General features: G+C 47.7%; 2 protein-coding genes across 4 annotated transcripts in view; both read right to left on the reverse strand.

Moving 5' to 3' along the window:
* Nucleotides 1-25,048, reverse strand: part of LOC122543622 (uncharacterized) — a 76,126-nt gene extending 51,078 nt beyond the window's left edge. The window contains exons 1-2 of one of the 3 annotated variants that reach the window (XM_087974251.1): nt 24,943-25,048; nt 1,429-2,537 (exon numbers count right to left, since the gene is read on the reverse strand). In XM_087974251.1, the coding sequence (XP_087830377.1) occupies nt 1,553-2,428 (876 nt within the window). In that variant the 5' untranslated portion in view covers nt 2,429-2,537; nt 24,943-25,048 and the 3' untranslated portion in view covers nt 1,429-1,552. The other 2 variants (XM_087974252.1, XM_087974256.1) reach the window with 2 other exon arrangements.
* LOC122543462 (uncharacterized) lies at nt 11,063-25,054 on the reverse strand. The gene is made up of 2 exons (XM_043682172.2): nt 24,943-25,054; nt 11,063-12,256 (listed from the first exon to the last, which is right to left on the reverse strand). The coding sequence occupies exon 2, from the start codon at nt 12,184-12,186 to the stop codon at nt 11,314-11,316; it is 873 nt and encodes a 290-aa protein (XP_043538107.2). The 5' UTR covers nt 12,187-12,256; nt 24,943-25,054; the 3' UTR covers nt 11,063-11,313.
* Nucleotides 25,055-26,054: the final 1,000 nt, after the last annotated feature.

Raw genomic sequence — 26,054 nt, forward strand, 5'->3', positions numbered from 1 at the left:
AATGCAGTTAACAGTGGCGAGTCTACTACTGTTGCAGGCAGGGTGTTCCAGGTCCATACTGCTCTCTGCAGCTGAGGGTAGTCCAGTCAACCAGTGAAGACCATGCGATAGAGGGACATTAACAGAGTGACTGATCAGAGCGAACTCCCTTTGTTAGGGTTTTACAAAACTGAGGATAAGAACACCAAAGACCCTTTGTCCCACAGACTGAGTCACCACTTTAAAGAACGGGAGAGAGAAAACCTGGAGAGTGTAATTGGACACTGACCAGAACAAACACCCGAGTCAGAAATTTAACTTGAGTTTAAACATGACACAAAGGTGCAAAATGTCTAGTTCAGTCTCAGACAGGGAGAGGGATACAGCTGGGAGTGTGGACATGAAAACAATGATTTCAGTCTTCCTAATATTGAATTGGAGAGTTCTACACATCCAGCACTGGACATCAGAGAAATAGACTGATCATTGAACAACAGTGGAGAGGATGAAAGGATCAGTGGAGAGATAGAGCTGGGAGCTATCATTCCACATGTGAGAACAGGGACTGCTTTCAGATGATGTTGTTATTGTGGGGGCATGTTGCTGAGAAATAAGAGGAGGCCAAGGCTGGACCCTTTGGGTTCACAAGAGGTAACTGTGGGATTGTGAAGGATATACATTACTAGTGAGACCCTGATCAAACAGACAAGAGTGGAAGCAGGAGAGAGCAACCCCACTCAGCTGGACGACTAGAGGGGTTTTGGACCAGAATGGTGTAGTGATCCTTGTCCAAAGTTGCAGTCAGATCAACAAGGATGAGAAGAGATACAGTCCGTCATAAAGGATGTGGCTTTAATAAGAGCAGTTTCATTGTTACAGTACAAAAACCTAAGGGGAGCATTAAAGACCTGGAGTTGAGGGAAAGATGTGCACGGATCCGGGATATGGCAAAATGTTCAAGACGTTTAGAGAGGAAAGGAATGTTGGAGATAAAGCAGTAGTTTGCAAATAACAGTGTGGTCATGGTTTGTTTACAGAAAAAGTGATGGCAGTAGAGTTAAAGGAGAGTAAGACAATACCCAAAGAGGTAGACGTGTTAACAACCTCAGCGAAAACGGGAGTTGTGTGAGAATAATTTATTGAGAATAGGGTTGATGGGTCAGGAGGTGGGTCTCATGGACATGTAAGGTCTGAGAGGGCTTGAGGGGAGATGGAAGAGAAAGTGAAGCAAGACATCAGTTCAGGGCTCAGGCAAGGTGGGACTTTAGGGACAATTGGATCCAGTGGGGGAAGGGGAGGGAAGCTGCAAAGGCTCAGTCTCAGTGACAAAGAAGCTCCATTGGCTCCTTGTATTTCTTGTTGGAGGTGACGATAGAGGGGATGAGAGCGAGCCCTTCACAAGGAAGTAACTTGTGTTGGAGACATTAGAAAGAATCAGCACACTGTGTGTTTCAAAGAAAGCTGGTTTGACTTTATTCAGATTACTAACACCTCTGATACCCAACACCACCAGAAACGGACCCCAATGAATACAATTCAGTCCGAGGTGTGCTTCAATAGCAAGATCCAGCCACTACCATTGCTTGTGAACTCGCTGGTGCTTCAGCAGGTGGGATGACTGACTGAATCCCTTGCCACACTCAGAGCAGATGAATGGCCGCTCCCCTGTGTGCAGGCGCTGGTGTTTCAGAAGGTCGGATGACTGAGTGAATCCACTCCCACACACAGAGCAGGTGAACGGCCTCTCCCCGGTGTGAATTCGCTGGTGTACAGTAAGTTGCGATGAATGCTTGAACCCTGTCCCACAGTGAGAGCACCTGAATGGTCTCTCGTCAGTGTGAACGCGTTGATGTTCTATCAGGTTCCAGGAACTCTTAAAGCATTTGCCGCAGTTAGAACACTTAAAAGGTCGCTCGACAGTGTGAACTCGCTGATGTGCCATAAGGTTCCCAGAACTTTTAAAGCACTTCCCGCAGTCTGAGCATTTAAAAGGTCTTTCGTCAGTGTGAACTCGCTGATGGGACATCAATTCACCAGAACTTCTGAAGCACTTCCCACAGTCCGTACAACTAAAGGGTCTCTCATCACTGTGAACACGTTGATGCGTCATCAACTCCCCAGAACTTTTAAAACATTTCCCACAGTTCGGACATTTGAAAGGTCTGTCCTCAGAGTGAACCTGCTGGTGTTCCTGCAGGGTGGACAACTGGGTGAATCCTTTCCCACATTCAGAGCAGATAAATGGCCTCTCCCCAGTGTGAATACGCCGATGCCTTTCCAGTTCAGATGGGCATCTAAACCCTTTCCCACAGTCACCACACTTGCGTGGTTTCTCCCCACTGTGAGTTTGTTTGTGTCTCAAAAGGCCAGATGATCGGTTGAAGCCTCGTCCACACTCAGAACATGTGTACAACTTCTCCCCACTGTGAACAGTGCTGTCTCCCTCCATGTTCCAAATCCGATGAAATTCAGGTTATGCTACATTGAACGACTCTGTCAGATCCTGATGTGATGCTTGGTTTCAATTTCCTGACTGCAGGTCTTCCCTTTCAAACACCCTATTTCACCAAGTGAAAAGAGCAGTAAGTGAGTGAGAGATGCAGAAAAGCTGTGAAATGGAGTGACTACATTGTTGGAGTGTCATCACAGACTGAGAACAGGCACTGTCTGAGGGTAAGTGCTAAGGGAGAGTGGGCACTATCAGAAGTGCTGTCAAAATTTTTGTTTTCTCTTTGGACGGCATGGTGGCTCAGTGGCTAGCACTGCTGCCTCACAGCGCCAGGGACCCAGGTTCAATTCCAGCCTCAGGACAACTGTATGCTCTGGGTGCTCTGGTTTCCTCCCACAGTCCAAACATGTGCAAATTAGGGTGAACTGACTGTGCTAAATTGCCTGTAGTGTTTGGGGATGTGTAGGTCAGGTGAATTAGTCAGGGGTAAATGTAGAGTTATAGGAAGTGGGTCCTGGGTGAGATACCCTCTGCACTGTTGGTGTCGACTTGTTGGGCCTTAGGGTCTGTTTCCACACTTCAGCGATTCTCGTTCTTGTTGTAACTCTTGTTAACTTGTGGGATCATCAGGAAAACCTGAGGAAATGGAATTTGCAAAGCAGGATTTCTCTTCCTTTTCTGGCTGTGGCTCATGGAAAAAACACTGGGTGTGAGAGGCCAATAGACAAGGTTGAATGGATAATGCCTCCATTTGGGACAATGGGCAGCAAGCTCCGCCCAGTCATTCCAAACCTTGCCCCCAACAAAGATGGCCCCTAACAATGACGGCACACACGCGACATTCCTCCGCTGCGCACTGCCCCTAACAAAGATGGCTGCTGTCTCCACCGGGAGGAAGTCTGGCGCCTTTTTTCCGTTTGGTGCAAAGGAAGGAGGGAGGCGGGGTGAGGTGGGCTCTTTTCAGAGTTTGCGGCTGACCCAAGGCGCTTGCCTAATCCTCTCCGCCCACCCGCTGCCTGTCTACCGCTCCACCTTCTCACCCTGACTCTCACCTTTTGCGATCCATAAAAAACGACACCGACGACCCTCAGCCTGCGGAGAAATGGCAACCGCGCATGCGCATCGCCGAACGGAGCGACACACCGGCACCGCGCATGCCCACGCCTACGGGGCAGTACCCGCTGATTGACGGCAAGGCCTGACCAATAGGAAGTGGGCACCATGCTGGAGGGCCAAATTCAGCAGTTGGTCTTCGATCCAATGGGAGTGAATGAAGGGCGGGACTGAATCCGAAAGCTTCCTTATTGGCTGAGAGACTGCCCTATTGGGAAGTTATTGTATTGCTGATCATGGAAACTGGGCAATGCACAATGGTTCTCCTCACCTTCACCCCATTCTCTTAAAGCTAGCTTGTGCGTGCAACAATTATCGTGACAATCCAATCCATTTCTCCCCGGGTGGGGTAATGCTCCTGCAAATATTTGAACCTACTTTTCTCCACCTTCCCTGTCTGAACAGAGGAATCGCAGTCTCTCCACTAAAACTGAAAGCCCTTGTCTCTGGTGATGTTCTGGGAAGTTGTCCATACAAGGCCCAAATATCACTCCAAAACACTGGGCCGCAAGAGTTGTGCACAATTAGATTAGATTACATTACAGTGTGGAAACAGGCCCTTCGGCCCAACAAGTCCACACCGACTCGCCGAAGCGAAACCCACCCATACCCCTACATTTACCCGTTACCTAACACTACGGGCAATTTAGCATGGCCAGTTCACCTGACCCTGCACATCTTTGGACTGTGGGAGGAAACCGGAGCACCCGGAGGAAACCCACGCAGACACGGGGAGAACGTGCAAACTCCACACAGTCAGTCGCCTGAGGCGGGAAGTGAACCCGGGTCTCAGGCGCTGTGAGGCAGCAGTGCTAACCACTGTGCCACCGTGCCGCCCAATGTTTCAGCTGAGAATCAGTCAGTGATTTGTCAAGATTAATTATGTCTTAAGAGGCATGGAAACAAATCCTTTGGTTCAACACATCCATGCCAATCAGACATCCTATATTAATCTAGTCCCTCGAAATCCATCCTATTCATATACCCATTCAGATGCCTTTTAAATATTGGAATTTTTCCAACCTCCGCCACCTCCCCTAGCAGCTCATTCCATACATGCACCACCGTCTGTGTGAAAAGGTTGCCCCTTTTGAATCTTTCCCCTTTCACCGTAAACCTATGTCCTTTGGTTCTGGATTCCCGCACCCCAGGGAAAAGGACTTGTCTATTTAGCCTTTCCATGCCACTTTTGATTTTATAAAACACTATAAGGTCACCCCTCATCCTCTTATGCTCCAGGGAAAACAGTCCCAACCTGTTCAGCTTTTCCCTATAGCTCAAATCCTCCAACCCTGACAACACCGTTGTCAATCTTTTCTGAACCCTTTCAAGTTTCACAACATCCTTCCTGTAGGAGGGAGATCAGAATTGCACACAATTAATAAATTGGAGGACCCTGTGCATTTAATTTTTTTTCAAGCAGCTTGACTAACTTGTTCTATCACTTTCAAAGATTGTGACCATACATTCTTAAGTCACTGTTCTCAACTGTTCCATTTAGTTTAATTTGCCTCTTCACATTTTTTTCTTTTGAAACTTTAATATTATCTGTGAATCCTTAAGTATGGCATCAAGGAGCAAAACTGAAATCAATAGGTATCCGCGGCAAACTGGTTTGAGTCATACCTGGCATACAGGAAGATGTTTGTGTTTGTTGAAGTTCAGTCATCTCACCTACAGGATTGGGAGGGGGAGGTTATTTGGTGTGTGTCCTACAGAGATGTTCCTTGAAACGTTCTGCAAGTTGGTGTCCTGTCTCTCCAATGCAGAAGAGACCACAGTGAGAACAACAGACATGGTAGATGAGGTGTTTGGATGTGCGGAAAAATCTCTGCCAGACATGGAAAGATCCTTTAGGGCCTCGGATGAAGGTGAGGGGGGTGTAGGCACAGGTTTTACACCTCTTGCAGTGGCAAGTGAAGATGCCAGGAGTGGAGGGTGGGTTCATGGGGAGGCGTGGACCTATCAAGGGAGTCGAGGAGGGAATGATCTCTGCGAAATACTGATAGGGTTGGGGAGAGAAATGTATCTCTGGTGGTGGGGTCAGATTGTAGGTGGTGGAAATAGCAGAGGATAATGCACTGTCTCTTCCCAGTATCAAAGTAGATTTCACCAGTTTCCTCATCTCCCCTCCCCCCCCCCCCCCCACCACATCCCAGATCCAACCCTCCAACTCAGCACCCACCCTCTTGAACTTTCCTACCTGTCCATCTTCCTTCTCACCTGTCCACTCCACCCTATCACCATCACCCCTCCACCTGCATTGACCTATCACCTTCCCAGCTACGGTCCCCAGTCCGACCACCAATCTTCGATTTAAATCTCAGCCTCCTTCCCCCCCCCCCCCAACCACCACATGCCTGATGAAGGGCTTATGCCTGAAATGTCGATTTTCCTGCTTCTCAGATGCTGCTTGACCTGATGTGCTTTTCCAGCGCCACACGTTTTGACCAGAAACTCACTGGACTTGCCAAATAAGCACAGTAGCTACAAGAGCAGGTCAGAGATTAGGAATTATGTGTTGAATAGCCCATCTCCCCAGAGCCTATCCACAACCTGCAAGGCACAAGTCAGGAGTGTGATGAATATTCCCCATTTGCCTAGATGGGTGTAGCTCGAACAACAGCCAAGAAGCTTGACACCATTCAGGCCAAAGCATCACACTTGACTGGCACCAATCCCACAAGCACCCATTCTCTTCATCACCAATGTGCAGTAGCAGCAGGATGCACTGCAAAAATTCACCAAAGATTTCACCACCTCATAACCTCTACTGAGAAGTAGATGCATAGGTCCACCCGCACCTTCAAGTTCCTCGCCAAGGCTATTACCATCCTGACTTGCTATTCATGAGTTAAAATCCTGAAATTCCCTTTCTCAGGATGTAGTGGGTCACCGTGACAGCACGGTGGCTCAGTGGTTAGCGCTGCTGCCTCATAGGACCAGGGTTCAATTCCAGCCTCAGGGAGACTGTCTGTGTGGAGTTCGCACATTCTTCCCATGTCTCTGTGGGTTTCCTTTGGGTGTTCCGGTTTCCTCCCACAATCCAAAGACATGCAGGTTAGGTGAACTGGGCATGCTAAATTGTCCGTAAGTGTTAGATGCATTCGGCTGAGGGAAATATAGGGTAGGGGGGAAATGGGTCTGCTTGGGTTCGACCAAATGGCTTGTTTCCATAGTGTAGGGAATCTAATCTAATCTTTTAAAAACCTGACAGCATGTGGAGTGCAGGGGTTCAAGAGGCAGCTCATCACCATTTTCTCACAAGCAATTAGGAATGAGGAATAAAACACTGGTGAGCCAGTGACCCCCACGAGTGAACAATTTTTTGAAAAGAATCATTTTGTGATATTATGAAGGTGAGATAGGTACAAAATGAGCACCAAAAAACTCTCTCTTTCAGAATTCATTTAATTTTGCAACTTTTTCTCCAGTTACTACATTGAGATCGATATTCATTGAAAACCATTTAGTGCAGAAACCACTTCAAATAGGAATCAGTGAAACACAAGTGTTTAAAAAAAAAACAAGAGGGGTCAGGAGTTTGCCATTTAGCCCTTCCAGCCTGCTCCAGTATTCAACAACCGTTCAAACGAGTACCCTGTTCCTCCTTGGCCGACAAAAGAGGAAATAATCCCAGACTCCACTTCTTCAAAGGTAACTGCAGATCCGACAGTTCAGAAGACCACAACAGCGACAAACACTGTCCACAGGGGAGTTCTTCTGGTGCAGACTGACCAACAATCATGCTTTAACCAATGCCACCAAAGGAATTGATGCACCAGCCACCCATCTGATCGCCCGTTTGTGGAATGTTGCTGCCAACAAACCGATGTTGTCAAACAGTAACAGTTTGTCTTTATGCAACACGCCAAATGCGATCAAAGGCTGCAAGGCCTTGCAGAGACATTTCATGAAGCAGCACGTGACTGGAGTCTGAGCGGGCATTGCTAGGAGAGACACTTCACCGTAAAGACTGCTTTGTCCGGGACAGAGGTGGAGGGGCTCAGGAATCGAATATCAGAGTTTTACATTCAGGCACAGCCACCAATGACAGCGTGAAATAAGGAGACTCAAAAGGGCTGATATCTCGGAGGGTTATACAAGTGGAGATCACAGAGATAAGCAAGGCCTCAGTGGAATTTGAAAACAAGGGTGCACATTTTACAATTTCAGACTTCTTTGGCCTCACTGTGGCCAAATGGGTGGACAGGATTAGCACATGGCCAACTAGAGTTTTGGATGATTGTATGTTTCTGGCTGTGTGAACCTGAAGCTAGTTAGGAATGCATTGGAATTGTCGAGTCTAAAGTTAACACAGGCACGTATGAGGCTCTAAGCAGCAGATGGGATGGTGCAGGAAATAGGGGACATTGCCAAGATTAAAATAGCTGCGGTCAGTGACTGTGAACATATGGTCAGAAATACATCTAGAGTCATACATGCCACAGAGATTGTGAGCTGTGTGGTTCAGCCTCAGTCAGATCCCCGAGGGAGGGGTAGACATGGAACTGAATATGCTGTGGCAAATAAACAACTGGTTTGATCATCCCAATTTGTCAATGGAGTAAATGTCTGCTCAAGACCTGCACTGGAGTCGGCATTAGGAGGTTAGATAATTTACTAACAGTTAGAGGAATGGAGAGAAGGATGGTGAGGAGGTGGAACTAGGCATTGCCAGTGTACATGGGAAAAATAACAGTGCCTTTGGATAATGTCACCTCATGTAGCATGGAGATGAGAAAGAGCAGGAATGAAGGATAAATCCTACACTATTTAAGCCCACTCACCCAAAAGCCATCCAGTTATCCCTATTCTCGGCTTCTTGCTCTCAAACTAATTTGGTTTCCATATTAATGTTGATTCAAACTGCACCATCTCATTGGTTTGATTAGATTAGATTCCCTACAGTGTGGAAACAGGCCCTTCGGCCCAACCAGTCCACACCGACCCTCCAAAGAGTAACCCACGCAGACCCATTTCCCTCTGACTAATGCACCTGACACTATTGGCAATTTAGCACGGCCAATTCACCTGACCTGCACTTTGGACTGTGGGAGGAAACCCATGCAGATGCGGGGAGAATGCGCAAACTCCACACAGCCAGTCGCCAGAGGCTGGATTCGAACCTGGTGCTGTGAGGCAGCAGTGCTAACCACTGAGCCACTGCATTTTGAATGTCAAGCTCAAGTCACTGTAGTTTTACTGGACCACAAGGCTGCTCTCTCATTAGCACGAGACGACTGGCAGTGGTCTAACCTGAGGTTCACCATTTCACAGGTGAGGGGAGAAATTGAGACAGAAAATCCTTCATAGGAACCACAGCTGGGGCAGGAATTGAACCCATTTGTTGGCATCGCTCCGAATTGCAGACCAGCCATCCAGCCAACTCAACTAGCCAACACCCAACAAAGACCGATTCAACATTTCCTCGTTATCCATTATTTAATTCTTCGGGTTGACTTAGTAGTGGATCAACTATCGTTTTCCTCACTTTTCCTTTTCAAAATCTGCAGAAATTCTTAGTGCTTTCATATTTCTGGCTACGTTCTCCACTAATTCTCATGGTCATCCAACACAGAAACAGACCCAGATCAAACTCATCCATGTCGGCCAAGTTTTCCCCGAAACTAAACTAGTCCGTATCACTAAAGCTTCCTGCTTACTTGCCTATCCAAATACCTTTTAAATGTTGTAACCGCCACCCACAGCCACCACTTCAGCTGGCAGTTGATTCCACATACGAACCCATCCTGTGTGGAAGAAGTTGCCCCTCAGGTCCCTTTTAAATCTTTCTCCACTCACCTTGGAATGAAAATGCCTTCAAGTTTTCAACTGTTCCCACCCTTGGGAAATGACCTTTGCTACTTACCTTAGCTGTGCCTCTCAGGAGTTCATAAACTTTCATACGGTCACCCCCAACCTCATACACTCTGGTTAAAAAAGTTCTCGTTTTTCCAGCCTCTCTTTTTAACTCAAACCAGAGGTGTGCTCTGAAGCGCTCTGAAGGTAGACATCCGTAGAGTCGTAGAGATGTACAGCATAGAAACAGACCCTTCGATCCAACCCGTCCATGCCAACAAATATCCCAACCCAATTTAGTCCCACCTACCAGCACCCAGCCCATATCCCTCCAAACCCTTCCTATTCATATACCCATCCAAATGCCTCTTAAACGTTGTAATTGTACCAGCCTCCACCACTTCCTCTGGCGGCTCATTCCATACTCGTGCCATCCTCTGCGTGAAAAAGGTGTCCCTTAGGTCTCCTTTATATCTTTCCCCTCTCACCCTAAACTTATGCCCTCTAGTTCTGGACTCCATGACCCCAGGGAAAAGATTTTGTCTATTTATCCTATCCATGCCCCTCAATTTTGTCAACCTCTATCAGGTCGCCCCTCAGCCTCCGACGCTCCAGGGCAAACAGCCCCAGCCTGTTCAGCCTCTCCCTATAGCTCAGATCCTCCAACCCTGGCAACATCCTTGTTAATCTTTTCTGAACCCTTTCAAGTTTGACAACACCTTTCCGATAGGAAGACCAGAATTGCACAGAATATTACAAAAGTGGCCTAAGCAAGTCCAGTCTCCCCAATGTAGAGGAGACCCCATTGGGAGCAATGGATACAGTAAATGACGTTTGGAAGTGCAGGTGAAACCTTGATGGATGTGGAAGGCTCTTTTGGGGCCTTGGACAGCGGTGGGCGGGGGGAGGTATGGGCACAGGTTTTGCAATTCCTGCAGTGGCAGGGGAAGTTTCCGGGAAGGTATGGTGGGCTGTTAGGTACTTGGTCAGGTCCACGCCCCCTTCAGACAACATCTCCGGGACACCCGCACCAAACAATCCCTCCGCCCCGTGGCCAAACATTTCAACTCCCCCTCCCACTCTGCCGAGGACATGCAGGTCCTGGACCTCCTCCACCACCGCTCCCTCACCACCCAACACCTTGAGGAATAACATCTCATCTTCCGCCTCGGGACCCTCCAACCCCAGAGCATCAATGTGGCACCAGTTTCCTCATTTCCCCTACCGCCCACCTTACCACAGTTCCAACCTTCCAACTCAGCACCGCCCTCATGACCTGTCCTACCTGTCAATCTTCCTTCCCATCGATCCGCTCCACCCTCCTCTCCAACCTATCACCTTTAACCCCACAACTCCATCCACCTATTGCACACTCAGCTACCTTCCCTCCAGCCCCATTCCCCCCCTCCCATTTATCTCTCCACCCCGGAGGCTCCCAGCCTCATTCCTAATGAAGGGCTTTTGCCCGAAAAGTCAATTTTCCTGCTCCTCGGATGCTGCTTGACCTGCTGTGCTTTTCCAGCACCACTCTGACCTTGGGTAAAAACAAATGACTGCAGATGCTGGAAACCAGATTCTGGATTAGTGGTGCTGGAAGAGCACAGCAGTTCAGGCAGCATCAGAGCAGTAAAATCGACGTTTCGGGCAAAAGCCCTTGATCAGGAATGTATTCCTGATCAAGGGCTTTTGCCCGAAACGTCGATTTTACTGCTCCTCAGATGCTGCCTGAACTGCTGTGCTCTTCCAGCACCACTAATCCACTCTGACCTTAACCTATCTTAACTTGATTTCCATTTCTGTTGGCCACCCCCTTGTTAGAACAAGTTTGAATCTCTAGTGCGAGACCCAAGCCCCTCTCCCTCACGGGAAAAGGGGCGTGCAATTTTGTTTTGATCATTTCTACGATGTGGCTGTGTCATCGATTCAATTCCGTTTTGGACGCGATTAACAGCAAAATCCAATCTCTGCCATTATTTGTGAACTTGCTGGTGTCTCAGCAGGTGCGATGACCGAGTGTATCCCTTGCCACATTCAAAGCAGATGAATGGCCTCTCCCCAGTGTGAACGCGGTGGTGCGACTGAAGGGTGGCTAACTCAGTAAACCCTTTGCCACACTCCGGGCAGGTGAATGGCTTCTCACCAGTGTGAACCCGCTGGTGCGTCAACAGATTGGACGACCGTCTAAATCCCTTCCCACACACCGAGCAGGTGAACAGCTTCTCTCCCACGTGAGCGTGCTGGTGTCGGAGCAGGATCGATAACTCGGGGAAACCCTTCCCGCACTCCGGGCAGGTGAACCGCTTCTCCCTCGTGTGAAACTGCTGGTGCTTCAGCAGGTTGGACGGCCGAGTGAACGCTCTCCCGCACTCCGAGCACGCGAACGTTTCCCCGGTGTGCACACGCTGGTGCACGGTGAGGTGAGAGGACCGCCTGAAGCCAGAGCCGCAGCGAGAACACCGGAACGGTCTCTCTTCGGAGTGAACGCGTTGGTGGCGTATCAGGTCACCGGAGCATTTAAAGCACTTGCTGCAGTCCAGGCAGTTGAAAGGTCTTTCGTCGGTGTGAACCCGCTGGTGCTTCAGCAGGTCAGAGGACCGAGCAAATCCCTTATCGCAGATGGAACACATGAACGGCCTCTCCCCTGTGTGAGTCCGTCGATGCGTTTCCAGCTGGGAGGGATACCTGAACCCCTCTTCGCAGTCCCCACATTTCCATCGTTTCTCCCCATCGCGACTGCATTTATGTTTCGAGAGGCCAGACGACCGGCTGAAGGCTCGTCCACATACGGAACACGTGTACGGTTTCTCTGTGCCTTGAGCAGTGCTGGTTACCTCTGTGTTCATGATCCCAAGACATTCGGCAAATCAGATCCCGACGGGACGTTTGGCTCGGGTCTCCGGACGGCAAATGCTCCTTTGCCAATAGAAAACAGGGAAAAGAAAACAGAGTGAAAAAGAACCCCTCCCAAAAAAAAAACACAGGAAGTCAGTTTAGCAAGACTGAGGGGGGGTTGGGAGAGGGAGAGAGGATAACAGAAGGTGGAGAAGAAGGATTTTATGCAGCTACTCAGACAGGCTCTCCTAAACCTTCTATCCACACAACACAGAAGGAACAGGGTAGCTGATCTTGGTGACTGCTGTCATTGCTGGATGTCAGGGATCCAGCAGAGACCTCACGCTTGTTGTTAATGTGCATAGATCTCGGACAGTGGAAAGGCCGCATTGAGTTTGCGACACAAAGATATTTCAGCCTGGTAAAGAGAGGCACTGAGTGGAAAAGCAGAGAGCAGGCTGTACAGTGACCCACTGGTTAGCACTGCTGCCTCACAGCGCCAGGGACCCGGGTTCGATTCCAGCCTCGGGGTGACTGTCTGTGTGGAGTTTGCACATTCTCCCAGTGTCTGCGTGGGTTTCCTCTGGGTGCTCCGGTTTCCTCCCACAGTCCAAAGATGTGCAGGTTAGGTGGCTTGGCCTTGCTAAATTGCCCATTGTGTGAGGTACATTAGTCAGAAGTAAACATAGGGAAATGAGTCTGGGTGGATTACTCTTCAGAGGGTCGGTGTGGACTTGTTGGGCCGAAGGGCCCGTTTCCACACTGAAGGGAATCTAATCCAAATGTTGACCATTCTGAACATTCTCCCACTGAGCCAGAGTAGGACACATGGAGAAAGCGAGCATTGCAGATGCTGGAGATCAGAGTGAAGAGCGTGGTGCTGGAAAAGCACAGCAGGTCAGGCAGCATCTGAGGAGGAGAATTGCTGTTTCGGACAAAAGTCGTTCCTGATGAAACTCCTGATTTTCCTGAGGAGCAGGAGAATCAATCTTTTGGGTAAAAACCCTTCATCAAGAATGGCTTTTGTCCCAAACGGCGATTCTGCTGCTCGTCGGACGCTGCCTGACCTGTTGAGCTTCACCAGCATCACACTCTCGACAGAGTCGGACACAACCAAGTGAGTACACACAGAGGAACCTCGATTATCTGAGCGACACAGCGGGGGCATTTTGTTCGGTTAATCGAATTCCGGATAACCGAATGCCAGATTACACAGTTTAGCCGTGCATTGGGACCTCGAGATCTTGCTGGTTAATCTGACATTCGGATAAGCGAATGCCGGATAATTGAGGTTCCCCTGTAGCTTGGGGACTTGAGTGGCAAGGTGGGAAATCAGTAAAGAGGGGAAGAGATTTGTTTTTTTAGCTCTCAGCTTGTAAGGTTTCTTAACGGGATAAACTGAAGCCCAGGATCAGGGGGCCGGCACAAAAGTGTGACATCACAGCTGTCCCTCACGTTCATTGGTTGGGGACAGCTACTTATTTGACTCGGCATTACATGTCATTGCAGATTGATGGAAAACAGGGGAAAGATTTACAGATTAAGTACAAAACGTTTAAGAAACAAACTAAGTAATCAAGAAACGATGCAGAGCCAGGCGACGTGTTGTACCTGTCTGACGTGGGAGCTGGTGAACCCCATTGAGATTAGATTAGCTTTCCTACAGTGTGGAAACAGGCACTTCGGCCCAACAAGTCCACACCGACTCTCCGAAGAGTAACCCACTCAAAGTCATTTCCCTACATTTACTCCTGACTACTGCACCTAACACGATGGGTAACTTAGCACGGCCAATTCAACTGACATGCACATCTTTTGGACCGCGGGAGGAAACCGGAGTATACCCGGCAGAAACCCACGCAGACACGGGGAGAATGTGCAAACTCCACACAGACAGTGGCCCGAGGGTGGAGTCGAACCCTGATCCCTGGCACTGAGAGACAGCAGTGCTAACCACTGAGCCACTGTGGGGCCCATGAGAGATGTCTAGTGACCACACCAGGAGCAAGTGGTCGTTGTTTGAGGAACCCCAGCTCAGAGTTGATGAGTTGAAATCTGAGCTTCTAGCACCACGACACATCAGGGAAGGGGAGAGTTACTTGGATGCTGTATTTCAGGAAGCAATCATAGCCCTTTGATTAACTGCCCTAACTATTTTGCATCGGTATTTACTGTGGAGAAGGATATGGAAGATGTAGAACGTGGGGAAATAGACAGTGGCACCTTGAAAAATATCCAGATTACAGAGGTGGTGGTGCTGGATGTCCGAAAACACAAAGGTGGATAAATTCCCAGGACGTGATCAGGTGTACCCAAGAACTCAGTGGGAAGCTAGGGAAGTGATTGCTGGGCCTCTTGCTGAAATATTTGTATCATCGATGCAGTGAGATGCCGGAAGACTGGAGGTTGGCTAACGTGGTGCCACTATTTAAGAAAAGTGGTAAGGACAAGCTAGGGAACTATAGACTGGTGAGCCTGATCTCGGTGGTGGACAAGTTGCTAGAGGAAATCCTGTATTTGGAAAGGCAAGGACTGATTAGGGATAGTCAGCATGGCTTTTTGTGTGGGAAATCATGTCTCACAAACTTGATGGAGCTTTTTGAAGAAGTAACAAAGAAGATTGATAAGGGCAGAGTGGTGGACATGATCTATGGTCTTCAGAAGGGGTTCGACAAGGTTCCTCATTGTAGATTGGTTAGCAAGGTTAGAGGACAACTAGCCACTTGGATACAGAATTGGCTCGAAGGTAGACGACAGAAGGTGGTGGTGGAGGGTTGCTTTTCAGACTGAAGGTCCTTGAACAGTAGTGTGCCACAAGGATCGGTGCTGGGTCCACTTCTTTTCATCATTTATATAAATGATTTGGATCTGAACATAGGACATATAGTTAGTAAGTTTGCAGATGGCACCAAAATTGGAGGTGTAGTGGACAGTGAAGGATACATAGAGAAAAACGAGATCGATATCAGATGGGTCAATGGGCCAAATAGTGGCAAATGGAGTTTAATTCAGATAAATGTGAGGTGCTGCATTTTGGAAAGGCAAATCAGGGCAGGAATATGCTAAAGGTCATCGGGAGTGTGACTAAAGAAAGAGACCTTGGAGTGCAGGTTCATAGCTCCTTGAAAGTGGAGTCGTCGGTAGGTAGGATAGTGAAGGAGGAGTTTGGTATGCTTTTCTTTATTGGTCAGAGTATTGAGTACAGGAGTTGGGAGTTCATGTTGCGGCTGTACAGGACATTGGTTAGGATACTTTTGGAATATTGCATGCAAATCCGTTCACTCGGCTACAGGATGGATGTTGTGAAACTTGAAAGGGTTCAGAAAAGATCTACAAGGATGTTGCCAGGATTAAAGGGCTTGAGCTATAGCAAGAGGCTGAACAGGATGGGGCTGTTTTCCTTGGAGTGTTGGAGGCTGAGGGGTGACCTTATAGAGGTTTATAAAATCATGAGGGACATGGATAGGGTAAATAGACAAACTTTTTTCCCCTGGGGTGGGGGAGTCGAAAACGAGGGGGCATAGCTTTAGGGCGAGACGTTTAAATTTAAAAGGGACCTAAGTGGCAACCTTTTCACACAGAGGGTGGTGTGTGTATGGAATGAGCTGCCAGAGGAAGTGGTGGAGGCTGGTACAATTACAGCATCTAAAAGGCATCTGATGCGTATATGAATAGGAAGGGTTCAGAGGGATATGGGCCAAATGCTGGCAAACGGGACTAGATTGGGTTGGGATCTTCTGGTCGGCATGGATGACTTGGACCGAAGGGTCTGCTTCTGTGCTGTACAGCTCACTGACTAATTCGGTCAGTGGTCAGGAACAGGAGAGTGTGACTATGAGCGAGGCTGGTGGAAGGATCCATGAGCGGGTGCTTGGAGGAGCCTGAGGCCTTGAGCTCGTCCAACAGATTGGAGATTCTCGGTTAGTGTATGGCCCAGAGCGGAGGCGGTCGAGAGGATGAGCAAAACGACCGCAGTGCCGTGGTACAAGGAGCTACTCAAGATGGGGGAAGAAAACAGAGTCGTTGCTGTAATCGGGGATTGTACAGTCAGGGGAGTAGACACCTGTTGTCTGGGGCCAGGATCCAGAGTCCCGAAGGCAGCATTGCTGGTGTGTTGCCCGGGTCTGGATGTTTCATGTGGGCTGCAGCGGAACTCAGCGTGGGAGGGGAAAGATCTAGTTGTCGTGGTCCACTAGGTACTGGTGAGATAGGTGGAAAGGACAAAGAGGTTCTGCTGAGGGAATATGAGCAGCTGGCAGCTAAAAGACAGAGTAGAACCAAAAAGGTAATAATCTGCTCTTTGCATTTGTGTGTGTAAAGGTTGCCCCAGCCTACTCAGCCACTCCCTTCAACCCTGGCAACATCCTTGTAAATCTTTTCCGAACCCGTTCATCTTTCACAACATCCATCCTATAGCAGGCAGACCACAATTGCACGCAATATGCCAACAGTGGCCTAACCAATGTCCTGTACAGCCGCAACATGACCTCCCAACTCCTGTACTCAATACTCTGACCAATAAAGGAAAGCATAGCAAATGCCTCCTTCACTATCCTATCTACCTGCGACTCCACTTTCAAGGAGCAATGAACCTGCACTCCAAGGTCTCTTTGTTCAGCAACACTCCCCAGGACCTTACCGTTAAGTGTACAAGTCCAGCCCTGATTTCCCTTTCCAAAATGCAGCACCTCACATTTACCTAAATGCTGCGTCGTGAGCACAGGGTCAACAGGATGAAAGATGTTCATGACCACACTATACAAGGTACCTGGAGAAATTTAAGATTCCACTACTGCAAAACTTTTGAAATTAAATTCAATGAACCAGCTAACCCTCTGGACTAAAATTAGCAGGGAAACGGTCAAAGAAGTTGCCAAATTGTCAACAAAAGTATAACTGGTTTACTGATCCCAGACTGATCTATCGCACTCCAATCCATAACTGTATAGTTGATTCTTTTTCGTTGAAGTTATGTTGTTTACTTAGAGAATGCAAATCAGAGAATAGAATCCCTACAGTGTGGAAGCAGGTAATTTGGCCCATCGAGTTCACACAGAACTTCCGAAGAGCATCCCAACCAATAGCATGGCCAATCCTCCAAACCTGCACATCACTGGACTGGAATAAACTGCAGCACACCCAAATGAAACCCACGCAGACACAGGGAGACCGTGCAAACTCCGCACAGATAGTTGCCAGAGACTGGCATCGAACCAGAGTGCTGTGAGGCAGCAGTGCTAACCACTGAGCCACCATCCCGTCCCAGAAGCTAAACAGTACATGTCTCATTTACACAGTTTAAGATGATCAGTTTGCCACCTATTTGTAAAGGGACACTGCAGCATTGTTTGTGCTTCTCTGCAAGTCCACAAGGAGCTTGTACTGAAGTCCCAGTGATGCAGACTGGCTGTACCTCACTTGTCCTGAACGTGTTTTGCAAGGACTACTTTCACCCTTACAGAAGCAAGCCTGTCATTTAGATTAGATTAGATTCTCTACAGTGTGGAAACAGGCTCATTGGCCCAACAAGTCCACACCGACCCCTCTCGAAGAGAAACCCACCCAAACCCATTTCCCTACCCAATATTTACCCCTGACTAATGCACCTAACATGGTGGACAATTTAGCACGGCCAATTCACCTGACCTGCACATCTTTGGATCGTGGGAGGAAACCGGAGCACCCGGAGGAAACCCACGCAGACACGGGGAGAATGTGCAAACTCCACACAGTCAGACGTGAGGAGGGAATTGAACCCGCATCTCTGGCGCTGAGAGACAACTGTGCCACCGTGCTGCCCACTGCCACTATGCCGCCCACAAATTTGTCACAAGGAATTTGTTAGTGACTTTCTTTCATTTCCATTCCTTGAGTCAAAGGGTGTCTGCTATTATATCTTGCTCAGGAATTTGACCATATGGGCTGTTGACCAGATGGCATGTAGACATCTTACTGACCTTCACCAAACAGCTGCACAGTACTGACTACCGAGAATGATGGGACTAGGCCTGACGTCTACAATGTTATAGTAGCAGCATCCCACATGGATCCAGCAAGCTTACTTAAGAGCTTGCTTCTGATTTTGAGTTGAGTTTTCTCCCTTCAGATGTTTCGAGATCTTATCTAGATTGACTCTCAAGTGAGCTGGGTTGGGATCACAGTTTAGTCTCTGATCATATGTGTAGATAGTGAGAAGATTTCTACCTCAGGTTGAGGTTCTGGATGCAAGTTTGCTCACTGAGCTGGAAGGCTTGTTTTCAGGCATTTTGTCACCATACTAGGTAACATCATCAGTGAGCCACCGGTGAAGCGCTGGTGTTATGTCCTGCTTTTGATTTGAGTGTTTAGGTTTCCTTGGGTTGGTGATGCCATTGCCTCTGGTGATGCAATTTCCTGTTCTTTTTCCTCAGAGGGTGGTAAATGGGGTCCACGTCAATGTGTTTGTTGATAGAGCTTATTTACCACACTGAGAAAAAGAGGAGGAAATGACATCACCACAGGAAATGATGTCAGTAACCCAAGGAAAACTAAACACACAAAGAGAGCGGGTCACTAACACCAGTGCATCACCAAAGGCTCACTGATGATATTACCTAGTTCTGAAAATGAACCTTCCAGCTCAGTAAGCAAACTTACATTCACAAACGTAGATATGCAACTTTCTTTTGTCATCGGCATTTCTCAGATTTGTTCATGTGATGTGGCTACTGCTGGGCCAGCACTTAATTCCCAGTCCTCATGGCCCTTGAACCGAGTGCCTTGCCATGTTACTTCAGAGGACAGTCCAAAGTCAACCACATTGTGGATCTGGAATCACATGTGCAGAAGACAAGGACAGCAGATATCCTTCGTTTCAGGACATCAGCGAACCAAGAACTAAAGGCACTGCGGGTGCCGGGAATCAGAAACAAAACCAGAAATCACTGGAAGATCCCAGCAGGTCTGGCAAACCTGATCTCTCTCCACGGTTGTTAACATTTCAGGTCCAGTGACCTTTCTTCAGAACTGATGGGAGCTAGGAGAAAGTTGTTACTTTTGTGCAGAAGATTGAGGGGGGGGTGGTGTCTGTGTGTGTACCAGACAAAGGTGCAAAGCCTGACCTACTCTTGGGAAATAACGCCGCTCAGGTGACTGAGGTGTCGGTGGGGGAGCACTTTGGGGCCAGCGACCATAATTCTATTCGTTTTAAAATAGTGATGGAAAAGGATAGGCCAGATCTAAAGGCTGAAGTTCGAAATTGGAGGAAGGCTAATTTTGACAGTATTAGGCTAGAACTTTCAAAAGCTGATTGGGGACAGCATGTTCACAGGTAAAGGGACGGCTGGAAAATGCGAAGCCTTCAGAAATGACGTAACAGGAATATACTATCTCTGGACTCCTGTTAGAGTGAAAGGAAAGACTTGTAGGTATAGAGAATGCTGGATGACTAGAGAAATTGAGGATTTGGTTAAGAGAAAGAAAGAAGCATGTCAGGTAGAGACAGGACAGATCGAATGAATTGTTAGAAGAATATAAAGGCAGTGGGAGCATACTTGAGAGAAATCAGGAGGGCAAAAAGGGGACATGAGATCGCTTTGGCAAATAGGGTTAAGGGAATCCAAAGTGTTTTTACAAATACATTAAGGACAAAAGGATAACTAGGGAGAGGATTTGGCCCCTCAAAGATCAGCAAGGCGGCCTTTTTTGTGGAACTGCAAGAGATGGGGGAGATACTAAACAAATATTTTGCATCAGTGTTTACAGTGCAGAATGACATAGAAGATACAGAATGTAGGGAAATAGATGGTGATAGAACTTGAAGTTCTAAATTGGGGGCAGGCTGATTTTGGCTGTGTCTGCGTGGGTTTCCTCGGGGTGCGCCGGTTTCCTCCCACAGTCCAAAGATGTGCAGTTTAGGTGAATTGGCCATGTTAAATTAATCAGCGGTAAATGTAGGGCAAAGGGTTTGGGTGGGTTGCTCTTCAGAGGGTCGGTGTGGACTTGTTGGGCTGAAGGGCCTGTTTCCACACTGTAAGTAATCTAATCTAATCTAAAAGTGGGAAGCCTTCAAAAATGAGATAATGAGAGTCCACAGACAGTATATTCCTGTTAGGGTGAAAAGCAAGGCTGGTTGGCTGGTCAGTGCACTGAGTGTAGGGGTTGGGAGTCATGTTGTGGCTGTACAGGACATTGGTTAGGCCACTATTGGAATATAGTGTGCGCAATTCTGGTCTTCTTCCTATCGGAAAGAGGTTGTGAAACTTGAAAGGGTTCAGAAAAGATTCACAAGGATGTTGCCAGGGTTGGAGGATTTGGGCTATAGGGAGAGGCTGAACAGGCTGGGGCTGATTTCCCTGGAGCATTGGAGGCTGAGGGGTGACATTTCTGAGGTTTATAAAACCATGAGGGCCAAGGATAGGATAAATAGATAAGGTCTTTTGGTAGGGAATGCTGGATAACTCGAGAAATTGACTGTTTTGGTTAAGAAAAAGGAGGAAGATCTGATAGGTCTAGACAGGAAAGATTTAGTGAATCCTTAGAAGAGTATAAAGGCAGTAGGATTATGCTTAAGAGGGAAATCAGGAGGGCAAAAAGGGAACATGAAATAGCTTTGGCAAATAGGGTTAAGGAAGATCCAAAGGATTTTATAAACACTGTACATTACAGATAAAAAAGGAACTAGGGAGAGAATGGGGCCCCTCGGAGATCAGCAAGGCAGCTTATGTGTGCATTTTACATCAGTGTTTACTGTGGAGGGGGACATGGAAGGTATAGAATGTAGGGAAATAGATGGTGACATCTTGAAAAATGTCCATATTACAGAGGAGGAAGTGCTGGATGTCTTGAGATGCATAAAAGTGGATAAATCCTCAGGACTCTGTGGGAAGCTAGAGAAGTGACTGCTGCGCATATTGCTGAGATATTTGTATCATCGATAGTCACATATGAGGTGCCGGAAGACTGGAGGTTGGCCAACATGGTGCCACTGTTTAAGAAGGGCGGTAATCACAAGCCAGGGAACTATAGACTGGTGAGCCTGACCTCGGTGGTGGGCAAGTCGTTGGAGGGAATCCTGAGGGACAGGATGTACCTGTATTTGGAAAGGCAAGGACTGATTAGGGATAGTCAACATGGTTTTGTGCATGGGAAATCATGTCTCACAAACTTGATTCGAGTTTTTTGAGGAAGTAACAAAGAGGATTGATGAGGGCAGAGCGGTGAATGTGATCTACAGAGGACCCTCGATTATCCGAAGGAGATCTCGAGGTCATGATGGAAACATTACATCAAAGATGTGTTTCCAACAGTGATAGCGTCTTTTGTTTACAGTGATTAAACAGGCACCGTCTCCAAATGACTGACCTCCCGCCCTCTCTCTCTCTCCCCCCACACTTTCCCTGGAGTTCTACACAGGGGTGAACCCTAAATCCCATCCCCCACATAATCTCTCCAACATTGTCCGTACAGGGCAAAGGTGGAACCTGTCAAAACGTTGTCTGTGTGGCTGTGGCTACGTGTGTGTGCACTTTATTTGGAGACTTACCCCACAAAGGCAGCAGCAATCTTGTGGCTGGTGTCCAGACCAGCTGTCCCGGAGGAGGGGGGACGGGGTGGCCGGCTTTGGGGGCAGGGGAGGTGTTGGAGGGGGGAACGGAGTGGCACGGGGTCAGGAGGCGGGTGGGGGGAGAAACGGTGTGGCCCGGGGTCAGGAGGCGGGGGAGGTGTTGCACAGCGTTGGGGAGGCAGGGGACGGTGTCGCACGGGGTTGGGGGACAGGGGGTCGCATGCTGTGTGCTGCTGTAGTCTCCTGAACGGGGAGCAGACTTTTAAAAACTCCGAGTCCCAGAGGAAAGGCATTTAAATCGATTAACCGAATAAACAATTATCCGAACAAAATCATGCCCACCCATCATGTTCGGATCAGAGGTTCCCCTGTGTATGGACTTCAAGAAGGCGTTTGACAAGGTTCCCCATGGGAGACTGATTAGCAAGGTTATATCTCATGGAATACAGGGAGAACTAGCCATTTGGATACAGAACTGGCTCAAAAGGTAGAAGACAGAGGGTGGTGGTGGAGGGTTGTTTTTCAGACTGGAGGCCTGTGACCAGTGGAGTGTCACAGGATCGGTGCTGGGTCCTCTACATTTCATCATTTATATAAATGATTTCAATGTAAACATAGTTTGTAATTAGTAAGTTTGCAGATGACACCAAAATTGGATGTGTCGTGGACAGTGAAGAAGGTTACCTCAGATTACAACGGGATGTTGACCAGATGGGCCAATGGGCTGAGGAGTGGCCGATGGAGTTTAATTCAGATAAATGTGAGGTGGGTATGGGTGGGTTATTCTTCGCAGGGGTCAGTGTGGACTTGTTGGGCCACAGGGCCTGTTTTCACATTGTAGGGATTCTATTATCCTCAGTCTTTGTCCTGGTCGGGAGGTACGCTCCAATAGGTTGGTGCTGCGAGCAGGGTGATCTGCCTGAAGCCAGCACACCTTGGGCCACAATTTGGGGGAGTATGTTTATTTACCACCCTTTTAGTTCATGTGACATTTGGTGGCGGGGGTTTCTATAAGCCACAGCACAAAACAAACTTAAATTGGAGCAAGGAGGGGGGGTCCGGTCACAGGAATAGTGAAAGGGGTTGTGAATAGGAGGCATGAAAATAACAAAAGAGGTTGTGGGTCCTGGTGCTAAGAGGCGCGAAAAGGAGGAGAAAAGTGGGTGGGAGCAAGAAGTCTCTTGGCGTGAGAGAAGTGGGACGTTAAAAGAACGAGAGTATGGGAAAATGGCAGGGAAGGACTGTGGGCAAGCGGCGTGGTGTTCAGACTAGTCCATTCTGCTGACTAAGCGTTTTAAAAAAACACAGAAACAAGCTGCAGCATTCAGAAGTGTGAGAGCGAGAGAGAGAAAGAGCAACCCCGATTCTCTGCTAGTTCACTGAACTTTGTAGAAGGGTTAACTCTTTGTGGTCTGGTTTGAATGCACCTTGGTTTGTTGGTTCCTAAATGTTATCCTGTGCAATTTGTGTGTTTTTTATTCCCTGGAGCTAGAGATATGGCGAATGCTTTGAAGTTCATATGTTCCCAATATGCAAATGGTGATTTAAAAGTATATTCTACCTGTTTAAGTCTGGGACATGTATGGTTAACGTAATGTCTGGTCAAGAAACTATCAGTGATTGTGCAAAGCAGAAGTCAGCAACGAAATGTTGATTTTAAAAGTCTATTCGGGAAAGCTTGGTAAAAAAATCTTTTAGAATTGGCTCTGTGTTGTGTTTGCACTTGGGTAAAGTTTAGTTTCAGAAATTACCGTGTTTGGAATTTCGTTTTCTGGCCAGAATGAACTTTAACACATGAGATTTGCTCATTGGAAAGGTACTTTGGTGTGAAAGAATGCCAATAATAGGAAATTTGGTATCTTGGAAACTCAATTCTCTGAACACAATTCCGATGGTATGGTCTAAAATCTGAGGAAACTCATGGAGGAATTGAAAAAGGCAAATTTAACACAGGTGGTGTTCTTTTTTCTGTAAAAGTGTAACATTTATGTTCTTGCAGGAGGAGGAGTGATGGATGATGTAATTAAGAGTTTACACCCACCTCCTTTGGAATCTTTAGTAAATCAATATTAACTAACCCATTCTGCGTAGCGTGGAATGGATGGATATTTTCTTTAGAAATTTTGGGTCTATATTTGATGCTATTTCAATGCTACTGGGAAAAGTAATTGTGGAGAGAGAACTGGAGGATGAAAAAACACATACACAAATTAAGGAAGTATTCAATTGGGCGATGATGCAGGAAAGAGAAATCTTAAGAAACCAGCAGTAGTTGGTAAAGGGAGCCGGTGGGTCACAGGAAAAAAAAGGGGAGTGTGTTTTGTGTGCATTAGCGATGGGCATTTCACCAAGAACTGTCCCAATAAGAACTCAGAAAACATTTGGTTCCTACATCAAGGTATGCAAGGACAAGGATTTCAACAGGCGCACAGTAAGCTCCAGCCAGTTGCCATAGCAACGGACAGTAATACGGGGCAACCATAGCATTCCACCAGAAATGAAAAGTTACTGTTAAAGGCGCAAGACAAAGCTTCGGACTATTTAATTATTGCAGTAGCTGTGTAAAGAATTATAGCGAGCTAGCTGGACTCCTGCATGACCTTACCAAAGGGTGACAGGCTAGCTCAGAGAAGATCGAGTGGGGAGCTGAGCAGGAGGTGTCAACATCAAACAGACACTGGCCTCCGCATCAGCACCGAAAAGGCCCTTTCACCTCTTTCACAGTGAAAGCAACGGCAATCAATCTAGAGGTAATGTCATAGAGACAAAGTGGGACACTACTCAGGTAAAATGGATCCAGTCACCCAGAGGACAACATTCGAGCCATCCAAATACACTCCCCCAAAACAGTGCAGTTCAGTTACTGGAAGCTGGCAAACCGCCAGCTATTACCGTTCAGGAAGCTGCGCTGTTACCCGAAAACAAGCACACGGAAGTGGTCAAAGACAACAGAGAGCAAGCTACTTCTCAGCCCATTGGCCCATCTGATCAAGATTCTGTTGTAATCTGAGGTAATATTTTAGCTATTTAATAACTATGGCTCACATTTGCAGCCATATCTCATAATCTAACCCCGGGAGTCAAGGCATCACTCTGGTAAACCTGCTCTGTGCTTCCTCTCAAGCCAATACAGACTATTCTTCCTCAGGAGTACCACCAGAACTCCTGGTGTGGTCCAACTAGGATATGGAAGATCTTGGCACTTGTTCACTTACACCCATACCTGAATTTTTAAGGCCTTTTCTCTTCCTGATAGAAGACGAGCCACACTGTCAGATCTTGATGTAGTTTTTGATTCGACTTTCCTATGTGCAAATCCTCCTCATTCCAATATCCTGTAAAAAGGTGTTTACAAAAAAAAATCCCATCATTGCCAGTCCAGGGTAGAAATTGTACAAGAAATTGTACAAAAAAAACATACATTTCTCTTGGCTTGAGTTTGCTGTGTGTAAACATTCCTCTTCCACCTACCAGTCAAAATACACCCTGCTGCAACTTGCCCCCTTTAAAGATGGCGCCACCCATCATAATCAGTACAACATTGCCCCCGACAAATATGGCGACGGCAACCGCGGGACCTGTCGCCTCTTCGGGGCCCGCAGCTGTTTTCCCTTCACCTGCAAACCAGGGACCGGGAGCTTCCAGTCCGGGTCGGGGGCCTACACCGAGTGTTGGCGAAGCCTCTCGGTCTGCACTCTCTCCGTTTCTTTCCTTCCCGACCCTTCAACATTAACCCTCCTGCAGCGCTCAACCCGGACCTCAGGCGCAGCGGCAGGGCGCTTGCGCGGACGCACGGTGATGGCGGGGAGATCACGTGACGACACTTTAGTTCACGTGTTATGAACCAAGCCCCGCCTCCCATTCACTGCGATTGGCGGGAGGACGTTCCCCGCCCCTTCACCCTCTATAGGCTACAATGTGCCGTCAATCAGCCAAGGCTCTCCTCTGTGAGTTGGCTCAATGCTGCTGGAAAGTCAGGGATGGACGTGGTCAAGTTTTGCAGTGTCATGGAAGGCAATATTAAACAAATTTAGCTTAAGTCTTTCATCTTTTAGAATGCTTTGGAGGTGCTGGTGTCGAACTGGGGTGGACAAAGTTAAAAATCACACACTGTAGGGAATCTAATCTGAAAAAAAGGTTCATTTGGAAGCAGTAGCTTTCGGAGCACTGTCCCTTCATGAGATGGTTGTGGAGCAGGACCATAAGGCACAGAATGTATAGCAAAAGGTTACAGCTGAAATATATTAAACAAAATTAGATGAAGTCTTTCGTCTTTTGGAATACGTGTGCCAGCTTCGGTTCATGAATATCTAAGTCACAGAACTCCTTTTAAGT

The sequence above is a fragment of the Chiloscyllium plagiosum genome, unplaced genomic scaffold, assembly GCF_037043375.1.
Source record: "Chiloscyllium plagiosum isolate Xiang-an unplaced genomic scaffold, Cpla_swu_hap1 HiC_scaffold_27, whole genome shotgun sequence".
NCBI lineage: Eukaryota > Metazoa > Chordata > Chondrichthyes > Orectolobiformes > Hemiscylliidae > Chiloscyllium > Chiloscyllium plagiosum.